This window comes from Dreissena polymorpha, chromosome 6 (assembly GCF_020536995.1).
Source record: "Dreissena polymorpha isolate Duluth1 chromosome 6, UMN_Dpol_1.0, whole genome shotgun sequence".
In the NCBI taxonomy this organism is placed as follows: Eukaryota; Metazoa; Mollusca; class Bivalvia; order Myida; family Dreissenidae; genus Dreissena; species Dreissena polymorpha.
In genome coordinates, this window is record NC_068360.1 from 8,491,488 (window position 1) to 8,516,879 (window position 25,392).

General features: G+C 33.8%; 2 protein-coding genes across 9 annotated transcripts in view; both read left to right on the plus strand.

Annotated features, from left to right (window-relative positions):
- The window catches only part of LOC127834421 (platelet endothelial aggregation receptor 1-like), a 65,470-nt gene that overhangs the window by 20,807 nt on the left and 19,271 nt on the right, over positions 1-25,392 (plus strand).
- LOC127834420 (multiple epidermal growth factor-like domains protein 10) overlaps positions 1-25,392 on the plus strand; it is a 63,136-nt gene that overhangs the window by 2,767 nt on the left and 34,977 nt on the right. Inside the window, exons 3-12 of one of the 9 annotated variants that reach the window (XR_008027930.1) lie at positions 2-149; positions 2,989-3,102; positions 3,268-3,381; positions 3,547-3,660; positions 4,927-5,438; positions 5,677-5,824; positions 6,172-6,325; positions 6,586-6,662; positions 6,956-7,176; positions 7,513-7,887. Coding sequence is in view for 8 of the 9 variants with exons in the window: in XM_052360246.1 (XP_052216206.1) it covers positions 2-149; positions 2,989-3,102; positions 3,268-3,381; positions 3,547-3,660; positions 4,927-5,438; positions 5,677-5,824; positions 6,172-6,325; positions 6,586-6,662; positions 6,956-7,176; positions 7,513-7,647 (1,737 nt within the window). In the remaining variant the exon portion in view is untranslated. Of the gene's footprint in view, position 1; positions 150-2,988; positions 3,103-3,267; positions 3,382-3,546; positions 3,661-4,926; positions 5,439-5,676; positions 5,825-6,171; positions 6,326-6,585; positions 6,663-6,955; positions 7,177-7,512; positions 8,251-25,392 lie in introns of those variants that run through there. The other 8 variants (XM_052360250.1, XM_052360248.1, XM_052360247.1 and 5 more) reach the window with 8 other exon arrangements.

Genomic DNA, 25,392 nt, shown 5'->3' on the forward strand with positions numbered 1-25,392 from the left:
GGGGTGTCTCAATGGATTCTATGGCCAAAGATGTTCCGATATGTGCCAACACTGTGTGAACAACACATGTCAAAAAGATAACGGGGTCTGCGTTCACGGATGCATACTGGGATATAGACTCGACGTTGCTGCCCGAAAATGCGTATACGGTAATGTTAATATGCGTTAGTTGCATACTAGTGTTATTAGGCATTATTTTGAATCGTTATTTTCTATTTCTTTGAAATTTTTTTACTATAGAATATGAATAACGTTACTAATTTGGAGATTTGCACTGATTTACACTGATTCAGAATGAAACTTCAACATAATAAATACAATGTATGCTTCGTTTACGTATCTCATTTTGTCAACCCGTTCAAAATTTCGTTTAATAATGTTTTGGATAATATTTTTTTAAATGAAGTGATGGCTACGATGTACTCTTTGCCATCATCATTATCATTGGACGTGCGGTACGGGCATTTCATTTCTCTTTACATCACTTCATATTTGTCAGAAATATCGAAATTTAGCTAATTGCAAAAATGCAGAAAAAATAGCATAGTAAATTTATTAATAAAAATGACATCACCGAATATTACAACATGGACCTTATGTAAATTGATTTTTGTATTATACCAGAGTAGAATTAAAATAAATTTTCACATTAATAGTATGAAAACAGTGACCCCGCGTTTATTCGGATCTCGATAGTCCGGAAATCTCGCGATCCGGACGAAAGTCAAGGGGAACGGATTATTATGCAGTATTTTGCTCCGTTAAGTCCGGAATCTCGCGTTCCGGATCCGGACGTAGATTTAGCGACACCGATCTGTGTATTTAGCTGCAATTATGTTTCGTTTATCCGGATGCCTCCTTACATGGGAGCTTAATCGCCCACCCGCCATATAAACAAAAGCGCAATCGCCGAGGCGTGAAGTAATGTAGTTTTAGGCTTAATCGCCAACCCGTCGTTTAAACAAAAGCACAATCACAGAGTCGTGAAATATCATTGTGTTTAGGCGTGATATCTAATAGGCCTGACTAAACATGATTCGACTCCGACTTAAAACTAAATTGATGTCGTCATTATACAATGCATCTTAAATGACAAACTTGGTGAGATGTTTGATTTTTCTTTAATGTCTTTAATGACCTGAACACGCGACCAATTAAGGCGCTGATTATAATCGGACCGTCATCACAAAACTGTTAAGCACTTAAAATGACATGATATTCTGAAAATTTATGAGTTTGCTTTCACAGTATTGCATGATTACCATAATAAAAAGATATTGTTTTCGTTGAAAAATAATTCCAACTTATACTGTCATACTAGGCACGCCATTCGTTATTTCGCTAAAGCAGTAACATTCACCAGGGACCTATACAAACAAATGTATAGGTGCCTGGTACTGTGTTGCCAGAAATGTAATATGTAGTTAGGTAACCTGTTTCTAGGTAACGTGTGGCCTAATAACATGTTGATAGGTAAAATGCTCCTTGGTAACGCGTTGCTATGTTTCTTGTTACAGGTCACGTGTTGCTTGGTAAAGTATTGTTAGGTAACATGCTGCTTAGTCATCTGTTAAAATGTAGCATATGGCTTAGTAACAAGTTGCTATGACACGTGAAGCTAAGTAACGTGTAGTTAGGGAACGTCTCGCAAGGTAACGTGTAGCGAGGTATTCCTAGGTTTTTGTTGCTAGGCATAGTGTTGCTTGGTATTTTGTTTCTAGGTTGTTAGGTAACTTGTCGATAGGATGCATGAAGTTAGGTAAATTAAAGCTAGGTTACCTGTCGCTAAGTGCCAAATGTATTTTTAACTATGCAACGTGTCGCTTGTTTAAGTGTCGCTATGTATTATCTCGATTGTTAATGTGTCATTTGGTAACATGTTTTTGCACAACAAGTGGCCATGAAACGTGTGTCAGGTTACCTGCTGTAACATGATGCTAGGTATGGTGTCACAGACTGACAGACAGACAAAAGGACACACATTTAATTCAGACTTTAACAACAATACAACTTCGTCATACTCACCTATGCACATTATTTTCAGTCACGTGAATAGGTATAACAACATTCCATTTTATAATATACAAAAGTCATTAAAAAATATAAATACAAGTAAGCACAATGAATTTGCAAGAACACTTATGCTATATCGAGGCGGTAATGAAATGTATTAAAAAAATTTATTTAGGATCGTATTTCTTACAGCAAAGGTAAAAAAACACACGATTGATTCAAACTTTCACCTAAATCGTAATTGCTCATTTTTCAATCTCGTGCGCTCGGGATTTGAACAGTTTCACACTTGTTTGTGTTGTTTTGAAACACACAGCGTTGACTTTAATTTATTGCGTTTATTCCGTTATCAATATAATTTAATTTTATCATTTATTTAATTACAATAAAATGTGTACAAACTTAAATTGTAATTTCCATGATGATTTAAATAACTTCATAGTTTGGGGTCCAGATGAAATAAAAATGAAAGTGAGCTCTTAACAAAAACAGAAAGATTTTTTTTTTCCATTTGTTTGTGAACTGTACACATATTGGATTTATAGACAAAAATTTGCATTGTAATTTTATGAATTGTTAATAGTTTGTTTAAACTGTAAGACCAGTGAGTAGATATAGCTTGTAAACGAGTTTCATCTTTCATAGTCTCGAAGTTTCAGAGGTCCTCCAATGGAGTTGTTTACAATGTATTTTGAAATGTACTGAACCCAGAGTGAACGTATAATTTATGAACCCAAAACACAAATCAGCCGTGTCCATAATATCTCGTATACTCAGTAACATTTTTTACAGTAGTCTACCTAATTTAACATAAATATACTTTTTTCTTACTGTAAAAATAATCAATAAATTACTATGCAGAAAAAAACCATATCTATAAACTCAGCACTCTTGTTTTACGAAGTCCATGTCCCCACTATAAAGTGTTGAAAGCTTATCTTTAATTCAGCAAATATCACAGACTCATGTTTGTAGACATCAACGAGTGTGCCACAATCCCATGCAAGAACGGTGCCAGGTGCATTGACGGAATCAACGCGTACTCGTGCAAGTGTGTAGCGGGATGGACTGGCACCAACTGTGATCAAAGTCAGTATTCACACGTATTACTGTAAAGTATAGTAAATAAATTACTATGCAGAAAAAAACATTTCTATAGACTCAGCACTCTTGTTTTACGAAGTCCATGTCCCCACTATAAAGTGTTGAAAGCTTATCTTTAATTCAGCAAATATCTCAGGCTCATGTTTGTAGACATCAACGAGTGTGCCACAATCCCATGCAAGAACGGTGCCACGTGCATTGACAGAATGAACGCGTACTCGTGCAAGTGTGTAGCGGGATGGACTGGCACCAACTGTAGTCAAAGTCAGTATTCACACGTATTACTGTAAAGTATAGTTAATAAATTACTATGCAGAAAAAACCATATCTATAAACTCAGCACTCTTGTTATACGAAGTCCATATCCCCACTATAAAGTGTTGAAAGCTTATCTTTAATTCAGCAAATATCTCAGGCTTATGTTTGTAGACATCAACGAGTGTGCCACAATCCCATGCAAGAACGGTGCCACGTGCATTGACGGAATGAACGCGTACTCGTGCAAGTGTGTAGCGGGATGGACTGGCACCAACTGTGATCAAAGTCAGTATTCACACGTATTACTTTTAGACATGTATACAGTGAACCCGCGTTTATCCGGATCTCGATAGTATTTTGCCCGTTAAGTCCGGAATCTCGCGTTCCAGATCCGGAAGTAGATTTCGTTTGTATAGGTCCCTGCATTTACAAAGCTTTACGTCATGTGTGTACTTGTATTAAAATTCGGTTACGCGTTTTTTGTATTAACATTTTTTAATTACATTTGATTTTTTAAACTAAATACTTGTCTGCGTAACAAGAAAATATCATTCTTGATGCGAAATAAGTATGTAAATGTACATAAACATAAGGTTTATGCCATAAGGTAAATATTTAACTCTTGAACCGGCACTGGTTCGATAATCCTAAAGATGCGTTTATCCGGAAATTTCCTCCGGAACGGACGTGTCAGGATAAAAGCGGGGTCACTGTTTTTCATTAACAACCGTGGCTAACTAAGGTTTGGGTTAACTCCTAAAATGAGAATTGAAAATTATTCTTTATTTACTGTTTGATTTAAACTTTGTATGAAACAAAAACTAAGTTGTTATGAAACTAACACAAACTAAGTCTGGACTCTGCAATCACCCTGTTGGTAGAAATCAGTTGGTGTTTCAAGGTGCAAATGTGTACTTTAAGCCGTGCAATCGTCTGTCAGTTTTTCATGTTCCATCATGAAACTGTAAAGAGGAACAAAATATTATTTTCATGTATGTTTTGATATTCCGTGCACAATAATATGTACTTGAACTTACGCACGTTTTGGTTACTTACATCGTTGAAGAAGTGTTCTTGGCTTGTGATCAATTTTGGCGTAAGTGTTTGGTTCGTTGTTATAACCTCAACTGCTTTACGTTGACCGTTGCAGGGCGGTGATCCCGGTTTAAATCATCTTATGTTTATATTTGGTGCTATTTTATAAAGTAAACCAAGAATGTATCGTACTACGCATGTGGACTAGAGTATGCACTCGAACGCAAACATTTTATATAATTCGAACACACTATATTTATTTGATAAAACAAAATATAAGTTTTGAGAAATGATGAAATTAATTAAAAATGTATTGCATTCTTTTCGGTAACATGGACTGGAATAAATAATTCAAATAGTATCGTTTCACTTTCTTAATGCAAAATATAATAAACACTGAACACATGTTTTTTTTTGACAAATCGTCAAAGAGAGGATAAAATGAATTATGACTCGATTATTGTGCTTTCACATTAGTTCAACACTGAGTTTCTAATATTTTGTTTGCTGTTTCAGATAAAGATGTCAACGGCTATAATGACAACGGCAATTGCCACGATCATTGTGCTGCATGCAATGGTAGCACCTGTAAATTATGCAAAGAAGGGTGGTATGGCGAAGCAGAGGAAGTGAGCGGTGAGGTAGCATTTATATGTGACCAACCCTGTCCAACACCATGTAAGTCTGGCTACTGTGATGGGAAAACAGGATACTGCAAAGACGGCTGTAAACATGGGCACTATGGAAAGAGATGCGAAGACAACTGCAAACAGATATGCGTTTCTGGAGAATGTGATTTATTTGGTAATTGCACGATTGGCTGTTTAGCTGGTACATTTGGGCCCAGATGTGTTTCAAGCTGTCCGCCAAGATGTAAGGACAAATTATGCGATGTCTTAAATGGTTCGTGTTACAAAGGCTGCGCTGGTAACTTTTATGGGTCTCATTGCAATATGACGTGTCCACATACTTGCAACACCGTTGCGGTCGGGTCTACGTGTCACACCGAGAGCGGAATGTGTTTTTCGGTAAGAATCTATTTATCTGAATTATACTTTACATAATATAAAGCTTTTCTTCAAATATAATATGTCATTTGAGATTAAACTTAAACCGATAGTTGTTAAGAAAAAAAATTATTTAAAGCTTGAAACTCACATTGCTTCAATGTGAAGTAAATGTTCATAATTTAACACCGTTAATTAATTAAATGTAATCCATAAATATGGAAGGAAAAATGCAAGTAGGTTGTTTTGCTTTTTATAGGGGTGTCTGAATGGATTCTATGGCCAAAAATGTTCCGCTGTGTGCCAACACTGTGTGAACAACACATGTCAAAAGGATGACGGGGTCTGCGTTCATGGATGCATAATTGGATATAAACTCGACGTTGCTACCCAAAAATGCGTATACGGTAATGTATACTATTGTTATTAGGCATTATTTTGAATCGTTATTTTATATTTCTTTGACTTGGTTGACTATAGGACATGAATGGCATTACTTTTAAGGAGATTTGCACTGATTTACATTGATTCAGAATAAAAATATAACATAAGACACCGGTTAGCTTCTATGTCTGGAAAGATACAATTTGTGAATGTAGTTCTCATGTGGACTTTTAAGAGTTTTAATAAGTGTCAACTTGACATACTTCACAATTGAGATTCGTAACAGTTAAGCAAATATTTATGTTGATTAGGTTGGGCATGCTTTATATTTTAAAATATTTATTACATTTTATTGCTTATCTAACAATAGGTTCACACGACAACGATGGCGACCCAATGACACAAACACCGGAAAGCATTTCCAAACCATTAACTGTAGTTGCAATTGCTGTCGGTGCAATTGCTGTCGGTTGTGTTGTTATAGTGGTGGTTGTCATAAGAGTGATCGTCCATCGAAAAAGAAGGTATAGACGGTTATAAAAGCTGGATTGTTTATTTAATGAAAAAAATTGTCTAAGTTTATTCATATGCAGTTTATATAATACAGTATATCAGTATGTTATATATAAAGCGATCCTACAACGCTTATCAGAAAAAATGTATATAATATATGCTATTATTTATAATTTATATGTTTGATGTATATAGTAAATTTATTCAACTATAATGACAATAAATCATAAGCAAAATTATACCAAATTAAGAATTGAAAATTTGATTTTAGAAGAACCGAGTCGAGAAGTATTGAGACGCCCATGAAAGAAATGGACAATGCTATCTACGAGACGTGTGAGGAACCATGTAAGTATAAAAAACACAGATTCGTATTGATGGTTATTGATATTTACTTTATACACAATTAAAAGCAACAATAAAGATACTGTTAGAACTCAACGTTGTTATACATTTGCTACCAAACTGAGTATAAAGTACGTCTTTAAAGTGCATAACGATTATTATCTATTATTATTGGTTTTTACTTTTATTTACCTACTTTGTCCGATTCAAGGACAGGAAACTCAAACCAGTTTATTAAACTGCAAACTCTACATGTATAATGCATACACTTGTTTATATTGTGTCTCTCTACCAAGCTGACCGCATTACCACCGTTAATTGTAACGAGGAAGTGGATATTGGACGAGTCGACAATCGCGTGTATAAATATGACGGGAATTCTGATTTTCAAGACCCTGTCCCAAAGGCGAAAACATATAAAAGAAGTACTGATTGGAGAGGCCAAGGCAAACATAATGCATCACAATTAGAAACACTTGCCGCGGATCAACCAGGCTTCATCTCACCAAATGCGGAGGTATGTTTATTATCAAATGAATACCGAAAGCATAAACACTGATTTTTGTACAATAATAACACAAGGATCCAATAATAGATTCATAATATCAAAGTGAAAAACAGTGTCGTATTTCTTCAAAAAGTGAATTATTATAATCATGTTAAATTGAAATAAGAAAAATAACGTTAACGACAGTTGAAAAAGGATATCGAATTTTGTTGATTTATGTTATACAATATTTCCATATTTTTCCAAGTGAATATTTTGAGTATATTATGTGTGCTTTTTATTTTGTTCAAAATTCTTCACAGTAAATGTATATTTACCCTGCAATTATATCTGACCAATGTTAAGGTGTTCCGTGGCGATGACGGTTACGAAGTACATTTCCCATCGACCTCTGGCAGAAATGCCGTGGATGAGAACGACGCGAACATTTACTCAGAGCCGGACGAGCGCTGCTTCGGACCAAAAGATTATATTGAGTGAATTTCGACGACCAGGCACAAATTTGATTAACCCATTTATGCCAAGTGGACTCTCCCATCCTTCTAAATTGGTTCAATTTATTTCCAAAATTAGGGATGTCTAGTATATTTATTTCTATATTTATAATATTTATTACAGAAATTCCTTTAAGTAAAGAGCGCAGACACTGATGAGACGCCGCATCATGCGGCGTCTCATGTGGGTCTTCGCTGTTTGCCAAGGCCTTTTTCTAGACGCTATGTATAAATGGGTTAAGATTGTTGATTCCGGAGACAATATTTAATACACTAAATAATAAACTGTGTACGATATTTAAATAACTGTGGTGTCAGTTGACAAACAAAGTGATAAACATGTTCGGCTATTATTTTAATAGTTAAATGTCATACATATAGCTTTGTTTCGTAAATAGAAATTTAATTATTGAACGTCATGGTTTTATTTATTTTGATTAGGTTAAGTGTCATGCACAAAAGCCATAAACATTCACTTTCTTAAATAAGAGCTATTTACCTTGTTGTTATGTATGATGTATCTAGTTGGCTCTATCTATGATACTATAAGATTTGAACAACCATGCACAAGAATCATAACCCTACACTTTTTTTAAAATAAGAGGTATTGCCTTTGTTGTTATTGTTTATTGTAACTTTTCATGGTTATATTTCTAGTTATATTCTCAATTTCAACACGAAATTTCATTGGCGTATGAATAAAAATGAGGAGCATTGCATATTACAATATCCCTGCACTTTGTTACTGTACAGTTATTAGGTGGGGGATATAAATTCAACGATGTGTTTGTTTAGGTTTGTATGGTATCCGACAACAATAGCAAAATAGGTCAGATTTAGAAATATACTTTTCGAATATGTATGGCATGATTGATGTATATATTAAATTTCTTGTCTTGATTAGCACGCCTGGTCTAGCGCTGCTTGCATCGGTCTTGTTAAGACGAAATCTCTAAAAACGTTTTAATTATCGAAGATTATTCCGGTAAAGTTGAAACAAATTGAAAACAACTATTAACACAACATGGGCTTTATCGATCAATCTCGCGTTAAATTATATATAACATATTGAACACAACGGAACACAGCAACATAGTTATGTTATCAAAAATAAATGTTATTTATCAGAGTGATTGTATGCCCTTGTTAATTAAAGATTTAAGGTTATATCTTTTTATTTAGTGAAATCGGTATTAATATTTGTTAAGCGACATATCTACAACATACTAATACAATGTTTTTTACTACATGTTGTTTGCAAAATATGCTAATAGGCTTTTAACAGGTATCTTATCTATGTATGTGCTCTATTGTTTCAATGTGTAAATACTAATGCATGTATAATGTAATAAAGGAATGAAAACACAGTTTCGTTTTTATAATTACATGTATTATTTCAATTTCCAAACATAAAAATACGGTACTAGACAACCTCTTATTCACTAACTCGTTCTCTGACGCCTAATCCGACTCGCGCTTAGGGCGTTAACTTTCAGAGTTAAAGTTCCCCTCAAACTCGTCCATTATCTCATGTTTACGCTTCAGAATGTTCTAGATTTGAGTTTTGCCTACACCAAGATCACTGGCCATTCTACTACAACTGTGTATTTTTCCTAATATACTAATCACCTAACGCATTCATCCAACGTCTAGAACTTACGTTTAGAATTCATACTGGTTAGCTTTCACTGACAATTTACTTTTCTATAATCTATGCACGTCGTATCACGGAGAAATTTAAGAAAGGAATGAATATCAATGTATGTATGTAATTGGCATCGTAATTGTAATGAAACCGTAAATGTCTTTATTAAGTTTATGAAAGCCCCAAACTTTTATTTGATATTTTCGGCAATTGACATCTCGCATGGACGATGATCGCTCCACCCACTTAATCACGTGGCTTAGCGGTAAGCATACCTAGACAAGCTAGCACCAAAATGGCTTCTTTGCCTATAGATTGCATATAGATTTACGCGATATACCGGATGATTTTTATGGACTTTTTCACACCACATAACATTTGTAAAGGGGTTTGTGTCATTTAGTTATTCTGCAAATGCAAAACATATTAGTTTATAGAGAACACCAGATATTTATAGCGGGGTTTTCGGTACATTAAACACGCTCTGAAACGCTTGCGCTTTTACGAAAATCGAACCTGTTACTACGTGTAATGGTGTTATTAGCAATAAATTAACACTTCTACACTGGTATTTACCCATGCTATTTACAAAAATATTAACAAAACATTTTCCCCCGTAAATTTGACACGAAATAATGCTTTATAAATGGGATTTCGGTGAAGTTTTTCGCGCTTTCTGACGCCGAGTGGGTACCTAGATCCCACATGTTACTACGTATAAAAGTGATATTAATAATATTAAACATTGCTTATTGGACATTTATCAATCACTATAATTGAAAGTGCAAAACAACACAATCAGTCTGGTCATTGTCTGATATAAATTAGCGTTGTATGAAGGGGAATTCGGTCAAGCCACTTAATAAAGCTACCAGTATCAGACGCTCGCACAGGTACCGACTTCCCCCATGTTACCGCATGTATTGGTTATATCAGTAATAATAACTCTTAAACAATTGCATTTATCGATACCTTTTTTCATTAAATAGTAACATAAAATGGGTTTCACTTGTTTCCGACACACTAAACAACTCGATTTATAACGGGGATTGCGTTAAGTTACGCAAAGTGCATGGGTACCAATATTCTCTATTATTTTACATGCACACGTGATTTAATTCATACATTATACTGCCTAGTTATTGCTTATATGACATTTCCAGTTTTTTTAAAATAAATTATTGTTCTATAAGGGGGATCACGGTAATTCTACATATTGAAGCTTCCACTCGCTCTTGTCAAGACCGCATTTGCGCGTTGGAAATGGTATAAATTTTATTAATCTAACTTATCTTTCTGGATACCGATTGTCAGAGTTACATAAACCCTATTTACACCGTTTTTGTCATGTTTCATTTCCGTATTTTTTCGAACAAAATAAACGAAACTCGTTGAAAAAATGAGAACTAGGCATTCGATCTCCAAGTGTGGATTAAAATCGTTCATTGGTGACACCACATGTCTTCACATGTGTAGATACCGTTATTAAGATATCACGTGTCTCCGTCATATAACATGTATAATGAGAATAAAGTGCATTACTATCAGAGTAATAAAACACAGCATGAATTAGGCTTCCCGCCGGGTTTTATTTCTCTTATAGTAATGCAGATACACCTTGCTTCTATTAATCACATAGTAAATGATACAACTATTAAAACAAACATAAACTATTATGTGATGATCAGATCGATAACATTAACCATTTAAATTTGCTAGTAATTTCGATAATAAGATATTGTAATTGTCTTTGACAGTGTTGATGTTAAGTTGTTCGTGGGGACGACCGCATGCCTTTATCCATCTCTTATACTTCTCAAGATCTCTTTTCGGCTTTGGAAACGATATAAATCCAACTAATCTTTCAGGCTATAGATTGTCCGAGTTACATAATCAACATTGAAACCGTTTAACCATTTTTAATCTACGTTTTTTAAAAAAAAAAGAAAACAAAAGAAACTCGTTGAAATAAAAGTGAACCTAGACATAGCTTGTCTAGGAAAATACTGACAGTTCGTTGCTAACTCGCGTAACCGATTAATCGATCGCTGATTGGTAGATCAATTCTTAGATAAGGATTTGATTGACAGGCGGCGTCATGTGTATTAGTACACTAATCGCAGGCCGCTAAATTAAAGCAAATTAAATTAAATTAGGCAACTTCTAACACTTTCGACAAACTGTCAAATGCATAAAAGAAGCAGGCGGCTACCAATTAGTTATGTTTGTTAAATAAACAAAAAACTGCTAACGAGTTAAGTAAACTGTCACTTGCCAATATCTCAATAGCGACCGACGCGTGCACTGGTAAGATGTTTATCACGTGACTATTACAGCATCATGGCGGCCATTGTTTTATTGAAAGTTGTGAAATATTCGATTGTTATGATTGAAGTGGTCGTTGTTAGCTATCAAAATCAACTTTTGGAAATGTAAAATAGCGGTCGCTGGTCGTTGAAGCTGTCGTTGTTAGCAATAAAAATAGACTTTTGGGAATGTAAAATGGCGATTGCTGGTCGTTGTTTGCAGGTGGGCGTTATTCACAGGTAAAATAAATAGTGAAATCGTTCGGGGGGGGGGGGGGGAATCGATGTGGACGTTATTGACAGGTCGCTATTCAAAGCTGGTCGCTCGGGCAGGTTTGACTGTATATCAATTAATTTCCGCCCGATTATTTTGATATGTTAACAATTTGAATTATATTCTTATTATATATCCGTTTATTTTGTTATATCACAAAGAAGAAAGTGTATCTTAATATACATATTATTGGACCATAATCGGCTAATGAATAGCGTTTAGAATAAAGTTATTCTATTTTCCTCTATTATTTATTATTATACTTTATATCCTTTATTTATGCATGGCTCTATTTGAATGGTATTTCATGTTTTAGTTTTTTCCATTTTGTCAAATATTGTCAATACGTTAGTTAATATCATTTATTTAATTGCTAAGTTTTTGTTTTAGTATACACATTATGGTATATGGAAATCATCAACATTGTGATTGTTATATATAAAGTTATGAATGCATTCATATTATAGCATGTACACAATGGACAGTGAACTGACAGTCGTGCCGATTCAATTATAACAAGTATATTGTTGTGCCGTCATGGAAATCATCTCCTGGTTTATCAACGCGTAGCGTAACTGATTGCAATAAATTATTTCCTAGCACACTCGTGCAATTTCTTTAGCAAGAAACATACTGGCAGCAAAATATTTGTTAAAGTAAAGCTCGTCATATTACTGAACGTTTGAAATACAATTTGAATCCAGACCGATACAATCGCGCTAAAATGAATGACTATATAACTTTTTAATTAACAAAAACTGAATAATAATATCACTTAAAACACAACACCATACATATAAAAAAAAGACAAAACACGCGAATGGATGACTTTCAAGGGACCTTTTCACAGATTTTGGCATGTATCACAGGAGGTTAGCGTGTGGCTATGATATTAGTTAGTGAAAACATCAATTTAAATGATAAATAATCTATTATAACGAAAAAGCAAGTTTTCTGAAAAATAAATTTTTCAATATCAAATAAATATAAGAAGGTATCCAACTCAAAATCACCCGAAAACAGGCTGCATCGCTTTGTACAACCATAACTTCATCAATTGTGCAGCGATTTTCATGAACCCGGTCTTATTCAACGCAGAAATGAATTTTCTTTCTGGAAATGTGCACATCTTGTTATATTTCTACAAATGCTGGGTCAAAGTTTCAGAAATAACACGATACTCAATGATGTTTTTACTTATTAATATCATAGCCACACGCTAACCACCTGTGGCATGTATTGAAGTTTGTCATTAAATTCTGTATATTGATAAATGCAAACATTGGATCTAAAAAGCTCTAGTAAAAAACAAGAATACAATTAAAGAAAGAAAAAGTAATCCTCGACTGGGCTCGTACCACTGACCCCTGGATTAAAAGTATATCGCTTAGACCACTCGGCCATCCGTTCTCCTAGTAATTGCTGTATTTTATACGTTATATAAGCAATCCTCTTAGTGTCACGAAATATAACGACAACAACAGAACTTTCCAAATTATTCAATCGTTTCGCGTTGCAACGCTTTATAATTTTAAGGTTTATAAATCGTCAAAAGATGAATATAATGGATATTTTAGATCATGGCAAATGTTCAGTATTACTGTTTCCTCACAAATAACATAACTACAACGAAAAGTTACAAATCTGAAACTTATTTTAATATTTTGTCAATTTGCCAAAACATGAAAAGGTCCCTTTAAAAAAAAAGTCGCACTGACACTTTTCTTTATCGACATATATTAAAATTATTTTATATCAGAAATGTATTATTGTATTCATTGATTGTCATATAATGGCACAAAATAACGAGATGTGTACTTTTATGGACAAAATGCAGACACGTATGTGTTAAGTATATTTTCTCAATTACCCAAGTAGCTTTGGCTATGAATTGTATCTTGACGAATAGAGACATATTTTTGTTTAGTTTAACAAATTCTTTAATAACTTAAACATATAAATAATGAACTTTAATAAATTATATAAGTTAAGTAAATACTGCCACGTAGTTGTTGTAATGACTTTTTAAACATAAACTTAGATTTTTATTAAGAAAAAGATACTTAAGTGTAAATTAAGGCAACATTGCTATTGGTACAATACATAATACCGCCACCGCCCTAAATCCATCATCCCATACAACGTAGCATTTTACAAAACGTCGATTATTGCTTTGTTTGTCTTTATCAATACAGACGAATTTCATTAACAACACTGACAATGTTTCGTATTTATCAACCGTCTGTTCACCATTTGTCTTTATGACTCCCTAAATGAAAATAAATGAAAGGGGTACTGAGGATACTTATAGCTCAGGTACTAATTAAATGTTAGCCATACAATCGAATCATCGTTATGTGTGCATACACTTTTATGTTTATAAAATGATTATTAGAGTTAAATTTCAATATGGAAAACTGAAAATAAAGCTCGTAGCTGCATCAGATGTGAATTTATTAAATAAAAGTGTTTTTTTTATATAATTATTATTCGTTCCTTCAGATAAAGCGTCGGTTTTAGAATGAAGTGTTTGTTTAATATAAAGTATTCAAAACATTGCAACACCGTATATGTACTTGAAGGCTGAGTAAGAGCAAATGCAACACTAGGTTGTATGTGCGTGTCACGATTCCCGATTAACGATTATACTTAGCCATCCCCTTTAAAACTAGAAAATGAACATCATATAAAGAAGTGCTTTTTCATGTTTTCGTTTTAAACTTAATAGATGTTGCTTCGAAAAACATATCGCATGAAGATTATTATTTCAAAGCACGTTTTACGAGTCTAATAGTCGTTCCAGCTTTAGGCACCTTCACAGTCATTCGTTTTTATAGTTAAGGCTTTATGATTGCTTATTATCTGTCCAATGCCAAATAAATGAAGAGATCCAAAATGTGCAGAAATGACGTGAAGTATTTGTTAAATATATAAAGAAATCAAAGACATTACAACACCGTATATGTACTTGGGGGCTGAGTAAGAGCAAACACTTGGTAGAACGTGCGTATCACTGTTCCCGAGCCGGACTAAGAGCCGGGCGATTGCTGCTATATCGGACCAAACGATGATATTGTGTGAATGTCGCTGACCAGCTACATATAACTATGATTTATTATTTTTGATTCCACAAACAATTTTTACAAACTTAATAATTTACTTCATAAGGGTATAACATTTAAAGTAAGGTGACAGTTAGCATACTGACCGATTAAAATACTTGTAATGCATAAAGCATACTTATCCGAAAATCTTACGAATGCCATTCTGATTTATATTTTGTTATCAGACAAACTCATTTTTAGCTCGTCTGTTTTCGGAGAAAACCCGAGGTATTGTCATAGACAGCTCGTCGTGTCTTGTCGTCCGCCGTCCGCGTCGTGCTAAAACCTTAACATTCTGTTTACCTTTTGAACATTGGTTCTAAAATGAAAGTGCTTCTTCCTACAACATTGAAACTTCATATGTAGCTGCACCTTGATAAGTTCTACACGACACACCCATTTTTGAGTCACTAGGTCAAAGGTCAAGGTCACTGTGACCTCTAAAGAGTAATAATAAAAAAATCTGACAAGCTTTCATTTATTCAAAACTGCACCCGTAGCCGAGCGTTGGCACCCGTTATCCGGTGCTCATGTTGCCATTTGTTACAACTCAATACAATTGCTTCGTTGTATTTTTTTTACAATATAATTTACACACTGAGTTCTGGTTCTGAAACATTGTATGATGGGTGAAGATCCAAATTATCTTTTAACAAAACATTAATTAGAAGAGAATTTAAAACGCATTAGTTGAACTTTAAATAGTGTGCGAGAAAGTCCTTAGATTTTTTCTAAATAACAAAGGAAAAGAAGTTGTTTGTTGGATTGGAAAGTAGGTTCTAATTGTCATCCGCTATTGACACATATAACTTATATTAAAACAGATTATTGACTAATTCCATACAGCTATGACAAACGAAACAAGGAGACATGCTTATCTTTCCACATTTACTTCAGCCAATTCAAAAAAAATGTTGTTTTTTTTAAACTTTTATCAGAAACCAACTGTCTGTAGAGACAGTTCAAAAACACGTTTCTCATTTCGTATATTCGAATTAAAGTTCAGGAAAAATACATTCTCTGAAGCGATGTTCTCAGTACCGGTTTCCTAAAATATTAGCGGCTGTCCATATGTATTCGTATATTGTGAATAAATATTGCCTACTACTTAATTTCTAGTTCAAAATTGAATGTTCACGTTGTTTTATAAACAAAAAAGTTTCGAAACATATAGGTATTAATACGTTATAAACCTAATAAAACTGAAATCACGATTTCATACTTATTATTTGAAACCAGTTCGGTACTCAAATGTGACGATTATAATAATGTAATTATACTGTAGACTTAAACATTATTGTCCTGTTCATTGTCGATACTTATCCATACTTGTATATTTTGAGTGCTTGAAGAGACATTTTCCTGACATAAGGACACAAGCAGAAACTTTCATGAAATAATTGCCTATATTATTCGTAATCATTGTAATTATGTACTGGATTTGGATGCATTCCTACTTATCAACGATCAAAACAAAAACAATGCTGTTTATTTATATACTTTCAACAGATTAGCAAATCAAATATTAAATTACATTATAACTATCAAAACAATTATATTGGAGCGATGAAGGGAAAATTGACATCTTATAGACTTGACCCTTGTCTATAAAGTAAACCCTCTCCGGAAAATAACGATCCTACGGTAACTTAAAAAGTACTCAAGCTAGAAGAGCAAAACTTCAAATATTTACACGCTTTTAAACATTAAATGAATCTTCCTAGTTTCACATGGCAATGATTTGTACTTAAATTTGAAACCATTACGTTGTATTGGCTTGGATCATTATTGAATAAGAAAACGCTATTGGAATAACCTTTCTACGCAAATCAAATGATAGTAAAAAAATGATGATTAGAACAAGTTTTTAGAAGGAGATTATACGATTAGTATATGTGTTAAATTGTAATATATTGATAAAAATATGTTACAATAACACCAAATAGGCAAGAAGCATTATACATTAAAGACAAATTTCATAAAATGCAGCAAAGACAAATTAGCGCCCCCACCGATTGTGACGAAGATATTTCGTACATATTTTCCTACAATAAACATTCGTCTTTTTATTAGGATCGGAGTTAGTGTTCGTGCCCTGTATGACTAGATATCGTTGCAGGAAATTAAAATGATCCGTCAAACTAAATTTAGATTCACATCGTACATGCATGATATACATGCTTGCGAATTCGACTGTACAGACATTTTCGATTTCAGAATTAAATGTCTGGCTTATTTCGCATTTGTCGACACATGTTCTTTTTAACCTTTATTTTAATTAATATTGAAATGTATGTTTAATAAAAAATTTTTGACACATTTTATATAAATTCATAAAAATTTGACAAACTCGTATAAACTCCCTTTACTATAAATATATTTTACCAGTGTTTTATGTTAGCTCCCTATAATGAACTCTCTTAGTGAGTCATATGAATCAGTATTTTTGTCAGGAAGTACGGCCTGTAGAGTTTGAGTCGGGCCACAAACTCTAGTAGATATATGTCGAGCAGTTAGAAATATTCAATTGGGGGTAAATTGTTATGATTAAGTGGGGAACATATAGACAATTTAGCTTATATGCAGTGTTTCTGTATAAAGGACAGATGACATGTTGAAATAAACTGGTACAAATACTTATGTACGGCGTTACGAGTAAGTTGCATTATTATACTGATTTTACTGATTGAGAAAGTGCAATTGTTATTAAATTGATCAGTGCCGAATACATATAGGATCTGGCACCAGTTGTCATATCATACCATATTTTATTTAACGAGATCAGAAATTTTGTTAGTAAGCGAGCCTTTGACTAGCTTACTAACACATTTCCTGGACGAGTTTAATAAAATATGGTATGAAACAATAACGAGTGTCAGATGTTTTTTTATCACATGCTTTTAAATGAGCAAATTAAATAAATATTTACGCAAACATATATCCCGAATGTTGTTTACATTTCGTGACGTCATTTGACGTTGCAACGTCATTTCAGCAAAATAACAACATGCGATTGGTCAATCGAACGAAAACTAAGCCTATTTGCCTATATTTAAACTAGTGAGTTATTTCCTTTTTGTTTATTTTCGTGTGTGGAACATACCTCCTTTAATATCTACTCAAAACCAAACGCATTATATACATAGACAACAGGGAGAACAACTGAAGAGTAAAAGGACTTTTACTTTCTTTTTAATTTTCTTGGAGATATCACCATTGGCTTAGATTTGTGTGCAGAACCTAACTATACTGTACTATATGTTATTTGTGTGCGCGTCAAACCTCGTACAATATCGAATTGATTCAATCGATACATTCTGCTAAATAGTTTCGAGTCGCTGTGCAAGGATCATAACTGTATCCTCATTATTTCCTTATTGTTAATGTTAATGGGCGGAGAATAAATTACACAATAGATATTGAAGGGCTTTACCATTGGTAGAGCTCTTTGAGAGGAAGTTCAAAGCCAAAAAACATGAATGTCTCTTCAATATTTAAGAGTAATTTAAAATGGCTTATTTCTCTCGCAAACCAGAATCATTGGGAGTTTTTTTTGCGATGCATAACACGAGCACTGTTACAGTAGCAATTCCAATCATACTTCATGTCCGGATGTTGGGCTGAGAGGAAGCATGGACCATACCATTTATGATATTTTGTTGATTTTCCCTTGCGGGTAAAACTTGTGTACCAGAGTGCGTCAGAACGTTATTTGTTTCTATAAGCATCTATCTTCCTTTGTATCTTAGATTGTTTGACAACAAACTTAAATCGTCGAAAATACCCGAATAATTGTTGGATTCAAGTTTGTGCAAACAAATAATGCAGTGTCTGACATATGCATCAAATTGTTAGTTAAATATAAATCAAGCAAGAGTTAAATAAAAAATAATAATCCAAATTCAATCATAAACTTTACTTGGAGACTTTTCTTACGCAACACTTTTCCAACTTGAATATCTCAGTTATAAGATAAGATTTATGATTAAAAATGTACAGTGATCATTGGACTATATTCTGTGCAAAATTACGACAAAATAATTCATCCGTGACTACTGGGCAGTTCAGCACGTGGGGTACAATATGGTCTGATGAATACACAGGGGAGCAACCACGTTATTAAGACGTTTCGCCTGTCAAATAATCACATGTAAAATGTTAAAAATATTTATTTATAGCTGAAATATTTCAATATGAACCGTGCTTTGTTAGAAAAGTCTCTAAGACTGCAATCAATTCCGAATACAAAATCAAATGGTATTCCCTCAGTCATATCTTACAGTTTCAAATTTAAATGGATTTAAACACATATACAAGTCTATGCTGGTGTCATGATTTGGTTTAAATCAGTATTTTATAAAGAATCACAGTCATGCGAATGTTACTTATTGAATTTCTAACATCCTTACACAAAATAAGTTTAAACAATATTAGTTCGATTATTCTATACTACTTTGTCAAATAGATACACGTTTGTGTCTTAATATTTCTTTTAAAAAGTCAAAGCTAGCTTCAATAGTTTGATTTATATTTAAAGCTGCATTTCAATGCTATGACTGTGCTATCGTTTATAAGGTTATTGTTTAAACGGACGAGATCTAAATCCCATCGTTACGCGTTTGCGTTTCGATAATTACTCGACGTCAGTTTAATTTTTAAATTCCAAATTTTCGTTTGAATTCGTAATTCTTTATTAAGTAAAATCCACATCAATACGTGTGGGTTATACATTTATTGTTTTTTGATGAAGTAAAATTGATCATCTTTTATATTATAATTCTGCAGGAATAAGAAAAAAAAAACATTTTTCTTTATTGTCGGTGTCATTCTTCTCGACAAAGTAATGCCCAAATGAAAGACGTGTAGCTTTATACATTGTGAATACACATTGTTCAGTTTATATTTCACAAAAAACGTCGATGCTATCGCAGTCGTATTGTGTTAAAAGTGCTTCTTCCGGTTTGTGTATATGTATGATGTGTCACCAATATCAAAGATCAAGTATACGACATAAACAATCGAACGTACGTGGAAAACCATTTTCCACGAAGCAATTAGATTTATTTCATTTGACTTACGGATGTTTGACAAATCTGTTTTGAACTGAACATTTATTTCAGTTTGCAAACTCACGTTCTGTGAGATTGTTACTTAAGTGTCTGTAAAAACTTTGATTTTCATTTGGTAGAAAACAAAAAAACAGATAAGAGCCATGTAGAAAACAAGTTTCTTTGTGTATGTCATCTGCATTCAGATGCCTACTCTATCAAGTGGTAAGTGAATTATGTAAATTAATGTCATACATGTTCTAATCACAGTTCAATCAACTTGCAGTGATACAATGTTTAACGAGTTTATAATTTTTAATGCTGCCTTGCTTGTTTTTTCATTATTTTGAAGTGGTTCGGTGCATCGTATTCCGTGTGTCTGTCTTTGCGAATGTTTGTCCGTCTAACCGTCTGTTCCACTGTTAGAATAGAGTATAGTAGAAAATATCTTTCATTGAGCATGTTAACCTCAATTCGATGTCTTAAGACAGTAACCCAGTGGACAGGCGCACAAACATTACAATTCAAACATATGTACTCTAAATGTAAAAGGGCTTAATAACAAAGGCAAACGCACTTACATTTTCAAATGGTTATATGAAAAAAATATGCCTTTTATAGGAAATTCATCTAACACGTTAGCACAAATATTGAAAAGTGAATGGGACAGAGATATTTATCTTAGCGGACAACATACACATAAACAAGGCATCGCTTTTCTGATCAAAAATAATATAGGAATAACAGTGGATAACTTTAACGAAATAATAATTGGCAGACAAGCAAGTATAGCTATAAAAATACACGAAACACAATAAACATTAATAAACGGTTATGGCCCTAACATAGATGAATCCAAATTTTACAAAACATTACAATCCTATGTAATAAGTAACCAACTAAAACATTATAGTCGGAGGTGATTTCAGTATTGTTCATAACCCATTATTAGATTAAAGAAAGGGAAATCTTTATACTCACTCACAAAATAGAAACATTTTGAATAACATAATTGAAAACTACAATTTAAAAGAGATATGCCGTACAGTTAATCCGAAGGAAAGGAAATTCACCTGACACTCAAACACAAAACCAACAATAGTTTGCAGATTAGATTTTTTTTTAATACCTGAGGCACATTGCAATAGTATCGACACATGCAACATAAAACCAGGATTTATGACTGACCAGTCGTTAGTTGAACTTAAACTGCATAAAATACAACCTAAAAGAGGAAAAGGGTAATTTAAACTTAATAATAGCATCTTATTAGATACACAATATCAAACACAAATAAAACAGGAAATAACCAATACAGTTCAAAATAACAAAGATGCAAATCCAAACACCTTTTGGGAAATAATTAAAGGTAATATACGTAACACAACAATAAGATACACGTCACTTAAACAAAAAGAAACAAACACACTTGAAAATGAAACCATGAAAGTCATTGAAACACTTGAAAAACAGTTGCATGAAACAAACACAAATGATACCACGCAATTGAAAATGAAATTGCTTAAAAAAACCAAATATTAGAAGGAATTTATCGACATGCTCAATGGTGAGCTTTTGTGATCGCCTTTCGTCCGTCGTCAACATATGCCTTGTTATACACTCTAGAGGCTACATTTATTGTCCGATCTTCATGAATCTTGGTCAGAAGATTTATTGCAACGATATCTTAGACAAGTCAACATGGTTCTTGTTGATTGAAAAAACATGTCCGCCTATATGGTTTTTGTTAAACCTTGTTAACACTATTGTGATAGTTATTGTAATACTTATACTATTTAGTGCTACTTTAGTGTTTTGTTATTTTGATTTTGTTTTTGTTGATGACTTGTTTTAGAATAAAGACATTCTTCTAATTTCTTTTTGTGCGGTTTTATGAAGAAAACCCTGTTCCCAAGTACAATTTCCTGAAGCAAAAACATGCTAAATAGTCGGGTATTGGCTAATTTGGGGAATGACATGGTAAGGCCTGTGACAAATAGATTGACTGATTGACTGGACAAGGCTTTTGTCAGAAGGGTTGATTGAATTTCAAATAATTGACTGAAAATGATTATAAATAAGCCTGGCTTTGGGAAAACGGGGCCTAATCAATGTGTAATAAATAAGCCTGGCTTTGTCAGAATGGGACTTAATAAATGTGTGTTCTGTAATATCAGATTAGCCTGCGCAGTCCACACAGGCTTATCAAGGACGAACCTTTCCACTTCTAGGTATGTTTTTTGTTTAAAGGAAATCTCTTCTTAGCAAAAATCCAGTGATGGAGAAAAGTGTCATCTTTGATCAGCCTGTGTGGACTGCACAGGCTAATCTGGTGCGACACTTTACTCATTTAACTATGTTTTCCCAGACGCTCAAATAAAACAATTGAATAGGGATTGTAAAACAAACCATCTCTCACCCGTTGCTGAGCCTGAGCTTTGTTCAGAAGAGATGTTATGTATCAACAATGCGTCGTAACATGATATGGGAAAAACGGGGCTTCATGCATGTGAGTAAAGTTTCGTCCCAGATTAGCCGCTGCATTTGTCACAGGTTAATCAGTGTCGTCCCTGATTTGCTGCGCGAACCGCACAAGCTAATCTGTGCCATATACTACGCAAGTGCATGAAACCCATTTTCCCAAACCATCATCTCCTATTGCAGAGCCGGAGCTATGTCCAGAAGCGATGTTTCGCTGCAATGACGGGTCATGCATCAACAAACAATAGCACTGCGACGGCGATCAAGACCGCGCTGACGATTCTGACGAGACTGGATGTCGTAATTTAAGTGTAACCCTATAGAAATTGGTGGATTCATCGAACTTACACAGAATAATTATTTGATAGTTTGAGAGCGCATATGTTTAAGGCCAATATAAGCTAATGTGTTGTGGCTGCATACTTGGCATAGTGTAAGCAAGCGACCTTTATCCCAGCATTGATCGGAGGGGGTGTGTGTGGGGGGGGGGGGGGGGGGGTCGGGGTACTGTGAAAGTCAGCAGAAGATGTTATCAGTATCAGACTATAAACCCTAAACCTTTAAACCATTTTCTAGTTTAAGAATGAATGTGAACGGCAGAAGAGTACAAGTGTCCGGGGCATGACAAAATCTGCGTCCAGACTGCGTGGATCTGCGATGGGGAAAAGGACTGCCCTGGCGGAGAGGACGAGAATTCAAATCTGCATAGCTGCGATACAACGTTTTTACATATTAATTATTTCCCCTAAGTTTAAACATATTAATGATTTCCCTTGAGTTTAAATATTGCTTATTTTCCCTGAGTAAAAATATATTTATTATTTTTCCTGAGTTTAAAAAATATAACCCTGTTTTCCCAAAGCGAGGGTTCATATATTAGCTTTAACCAGCAATAGTCCCATTGAATAAAAGCTGCATATGAAAATAGGTGGTGATATCCAAATGCTTATATATTGCTTATAGCAGAGATTTCAATAGTTTGTGAAAACCAAAAGTCAAACTTGAATGTTTAAGTTTAATGAAATTTTCAGTGTTCAAAATACTGAAGTCAAGATATTTTGTTTCTATATATTTGTTAATTGCTCCATAATAATTGCTTTGTATACCTTTTAGTAGTGTCAAGTTATCATTAACGGATCAATATCGTAATAAAGTTGTTCTGGTGAAAAACAATAAATGTTTGAGACCTCTTTTACATCAGTTTGATTAAATATTACCTTTGCTTACTGTGTTAGCGCATAGTTTTATTTTTAAGCGCATGAAAAAAGTATTTGTAATACCTTTTTTGTCGCCTCAGAATTCATGCATTAACGGATCAGTTGTTACCATAACGGATCACGTGATCGAAACCATTCATAAAGGCATCTAACACGCTGTTGAAACATGAACTGTGTTGTTAACAATGACCATGTATCATTGCCAGTTATAAATTATATTCATTGTCCTGTTATTAATTGTTTTCTGTATGTTATTTTGTATCTGCACTTTACGCATGACGTTCTTGTGTGAATTATCTGTTGAAAATCCTAAACAGATCGAACAGATTTGGGCATCTTATAAACCATGTAAATTGTTTGAATCATATCTAATCATCGATATTGAACATGGAACATATATAAAATATTAAGATTGAGATCATTTATTGGAAGAATCAACAATATTTGCATATAATTTTAATATAATATATTATCAATACGCATATTATCACGCTTGATCCGTTATTGCCCTAATTCTTAATTTCATTGTAGGTGTTGCAAAATCTTAAATACGAATCAAAACTATAATGGACTTTTGCAGGCAGAAAGACTACTAAATGGCCTTTAAATTAATGCGTAAACATCTTACTTTCCAACAGAGTTATTGCATATGGCCGCAAATAATGTTCAACCTCGATTTGGAAACGAGACGGAAGTCAACAAAGTCCTATATACATGAGAGCAAAACATATCAAAATGTTTGACAAAGAGTATCTCCGATTACAAATCAATCTATGCGTTTTAAAAAACAGGCCTTGAAGATGCTGTGTGCAAAAAATCATCTTAAAATGACAACTATTTATCGCGATACGCAGTCTTGAAGATCAAAGTGATCCGCTATAGGTGATGATCCGGTAATGGTAACTTGACTGTATATTACTTAAAAAACACACACTTAATTTGTGTAATACAGAGGTCATTTATGTGTATGTTCATTGTAACATTTGCATCAAATTATGCAAGGCAGATAATGTGGAGGAGTCAAAAGTGGAAAAAGAACTACTTGCATCAAAAAGCAAGATTCGCTTCAATTGAAATCCCTGTTATATGCTGTACCGGTCTTTAAAAGGGGGTTTAACTAGAAGAAAGGGGCCCCAAGTTTGCCATATAATAATGAGTTAGATACAGCCATTGCCAATATAGCAAATATTCTAGTCTATCAGGAGAGAAATTATTGTTGTTATTAAGTACTTTAAAAAAGCCCAATTATAAACGAAGAAAAATATAGGATCACCCAGTTAATAAGGTGAATTCATTAATTCATTAATTGAGTTGAATACAAAATAAAAAAGTATCAACATGTGTGTCTCAGTTATGCATTCTTACAAACAACAAGTTACCAGGGCTTTTTTCCCCTCTTTGTAAAACTTCCTATGGCTTCTCAATTTGTGAAAAGATGAGTCTCAAACTTTTCAACATTGGAACACATGAATCACACACTTTTCACATGGAATAATTGGCTCGTTTAATCTCCCTAGGCAACCCACCCTTCCTGCTTGTGTCCAACTGTTACTTCATCAACCGCGTGGATCTGACCCCTGACAACACAACCGGCATGTACGCTAAGTCTGTAGTCCAGACCAACTTGTCGCACTCAGTCGACTTCGACTACAAGGA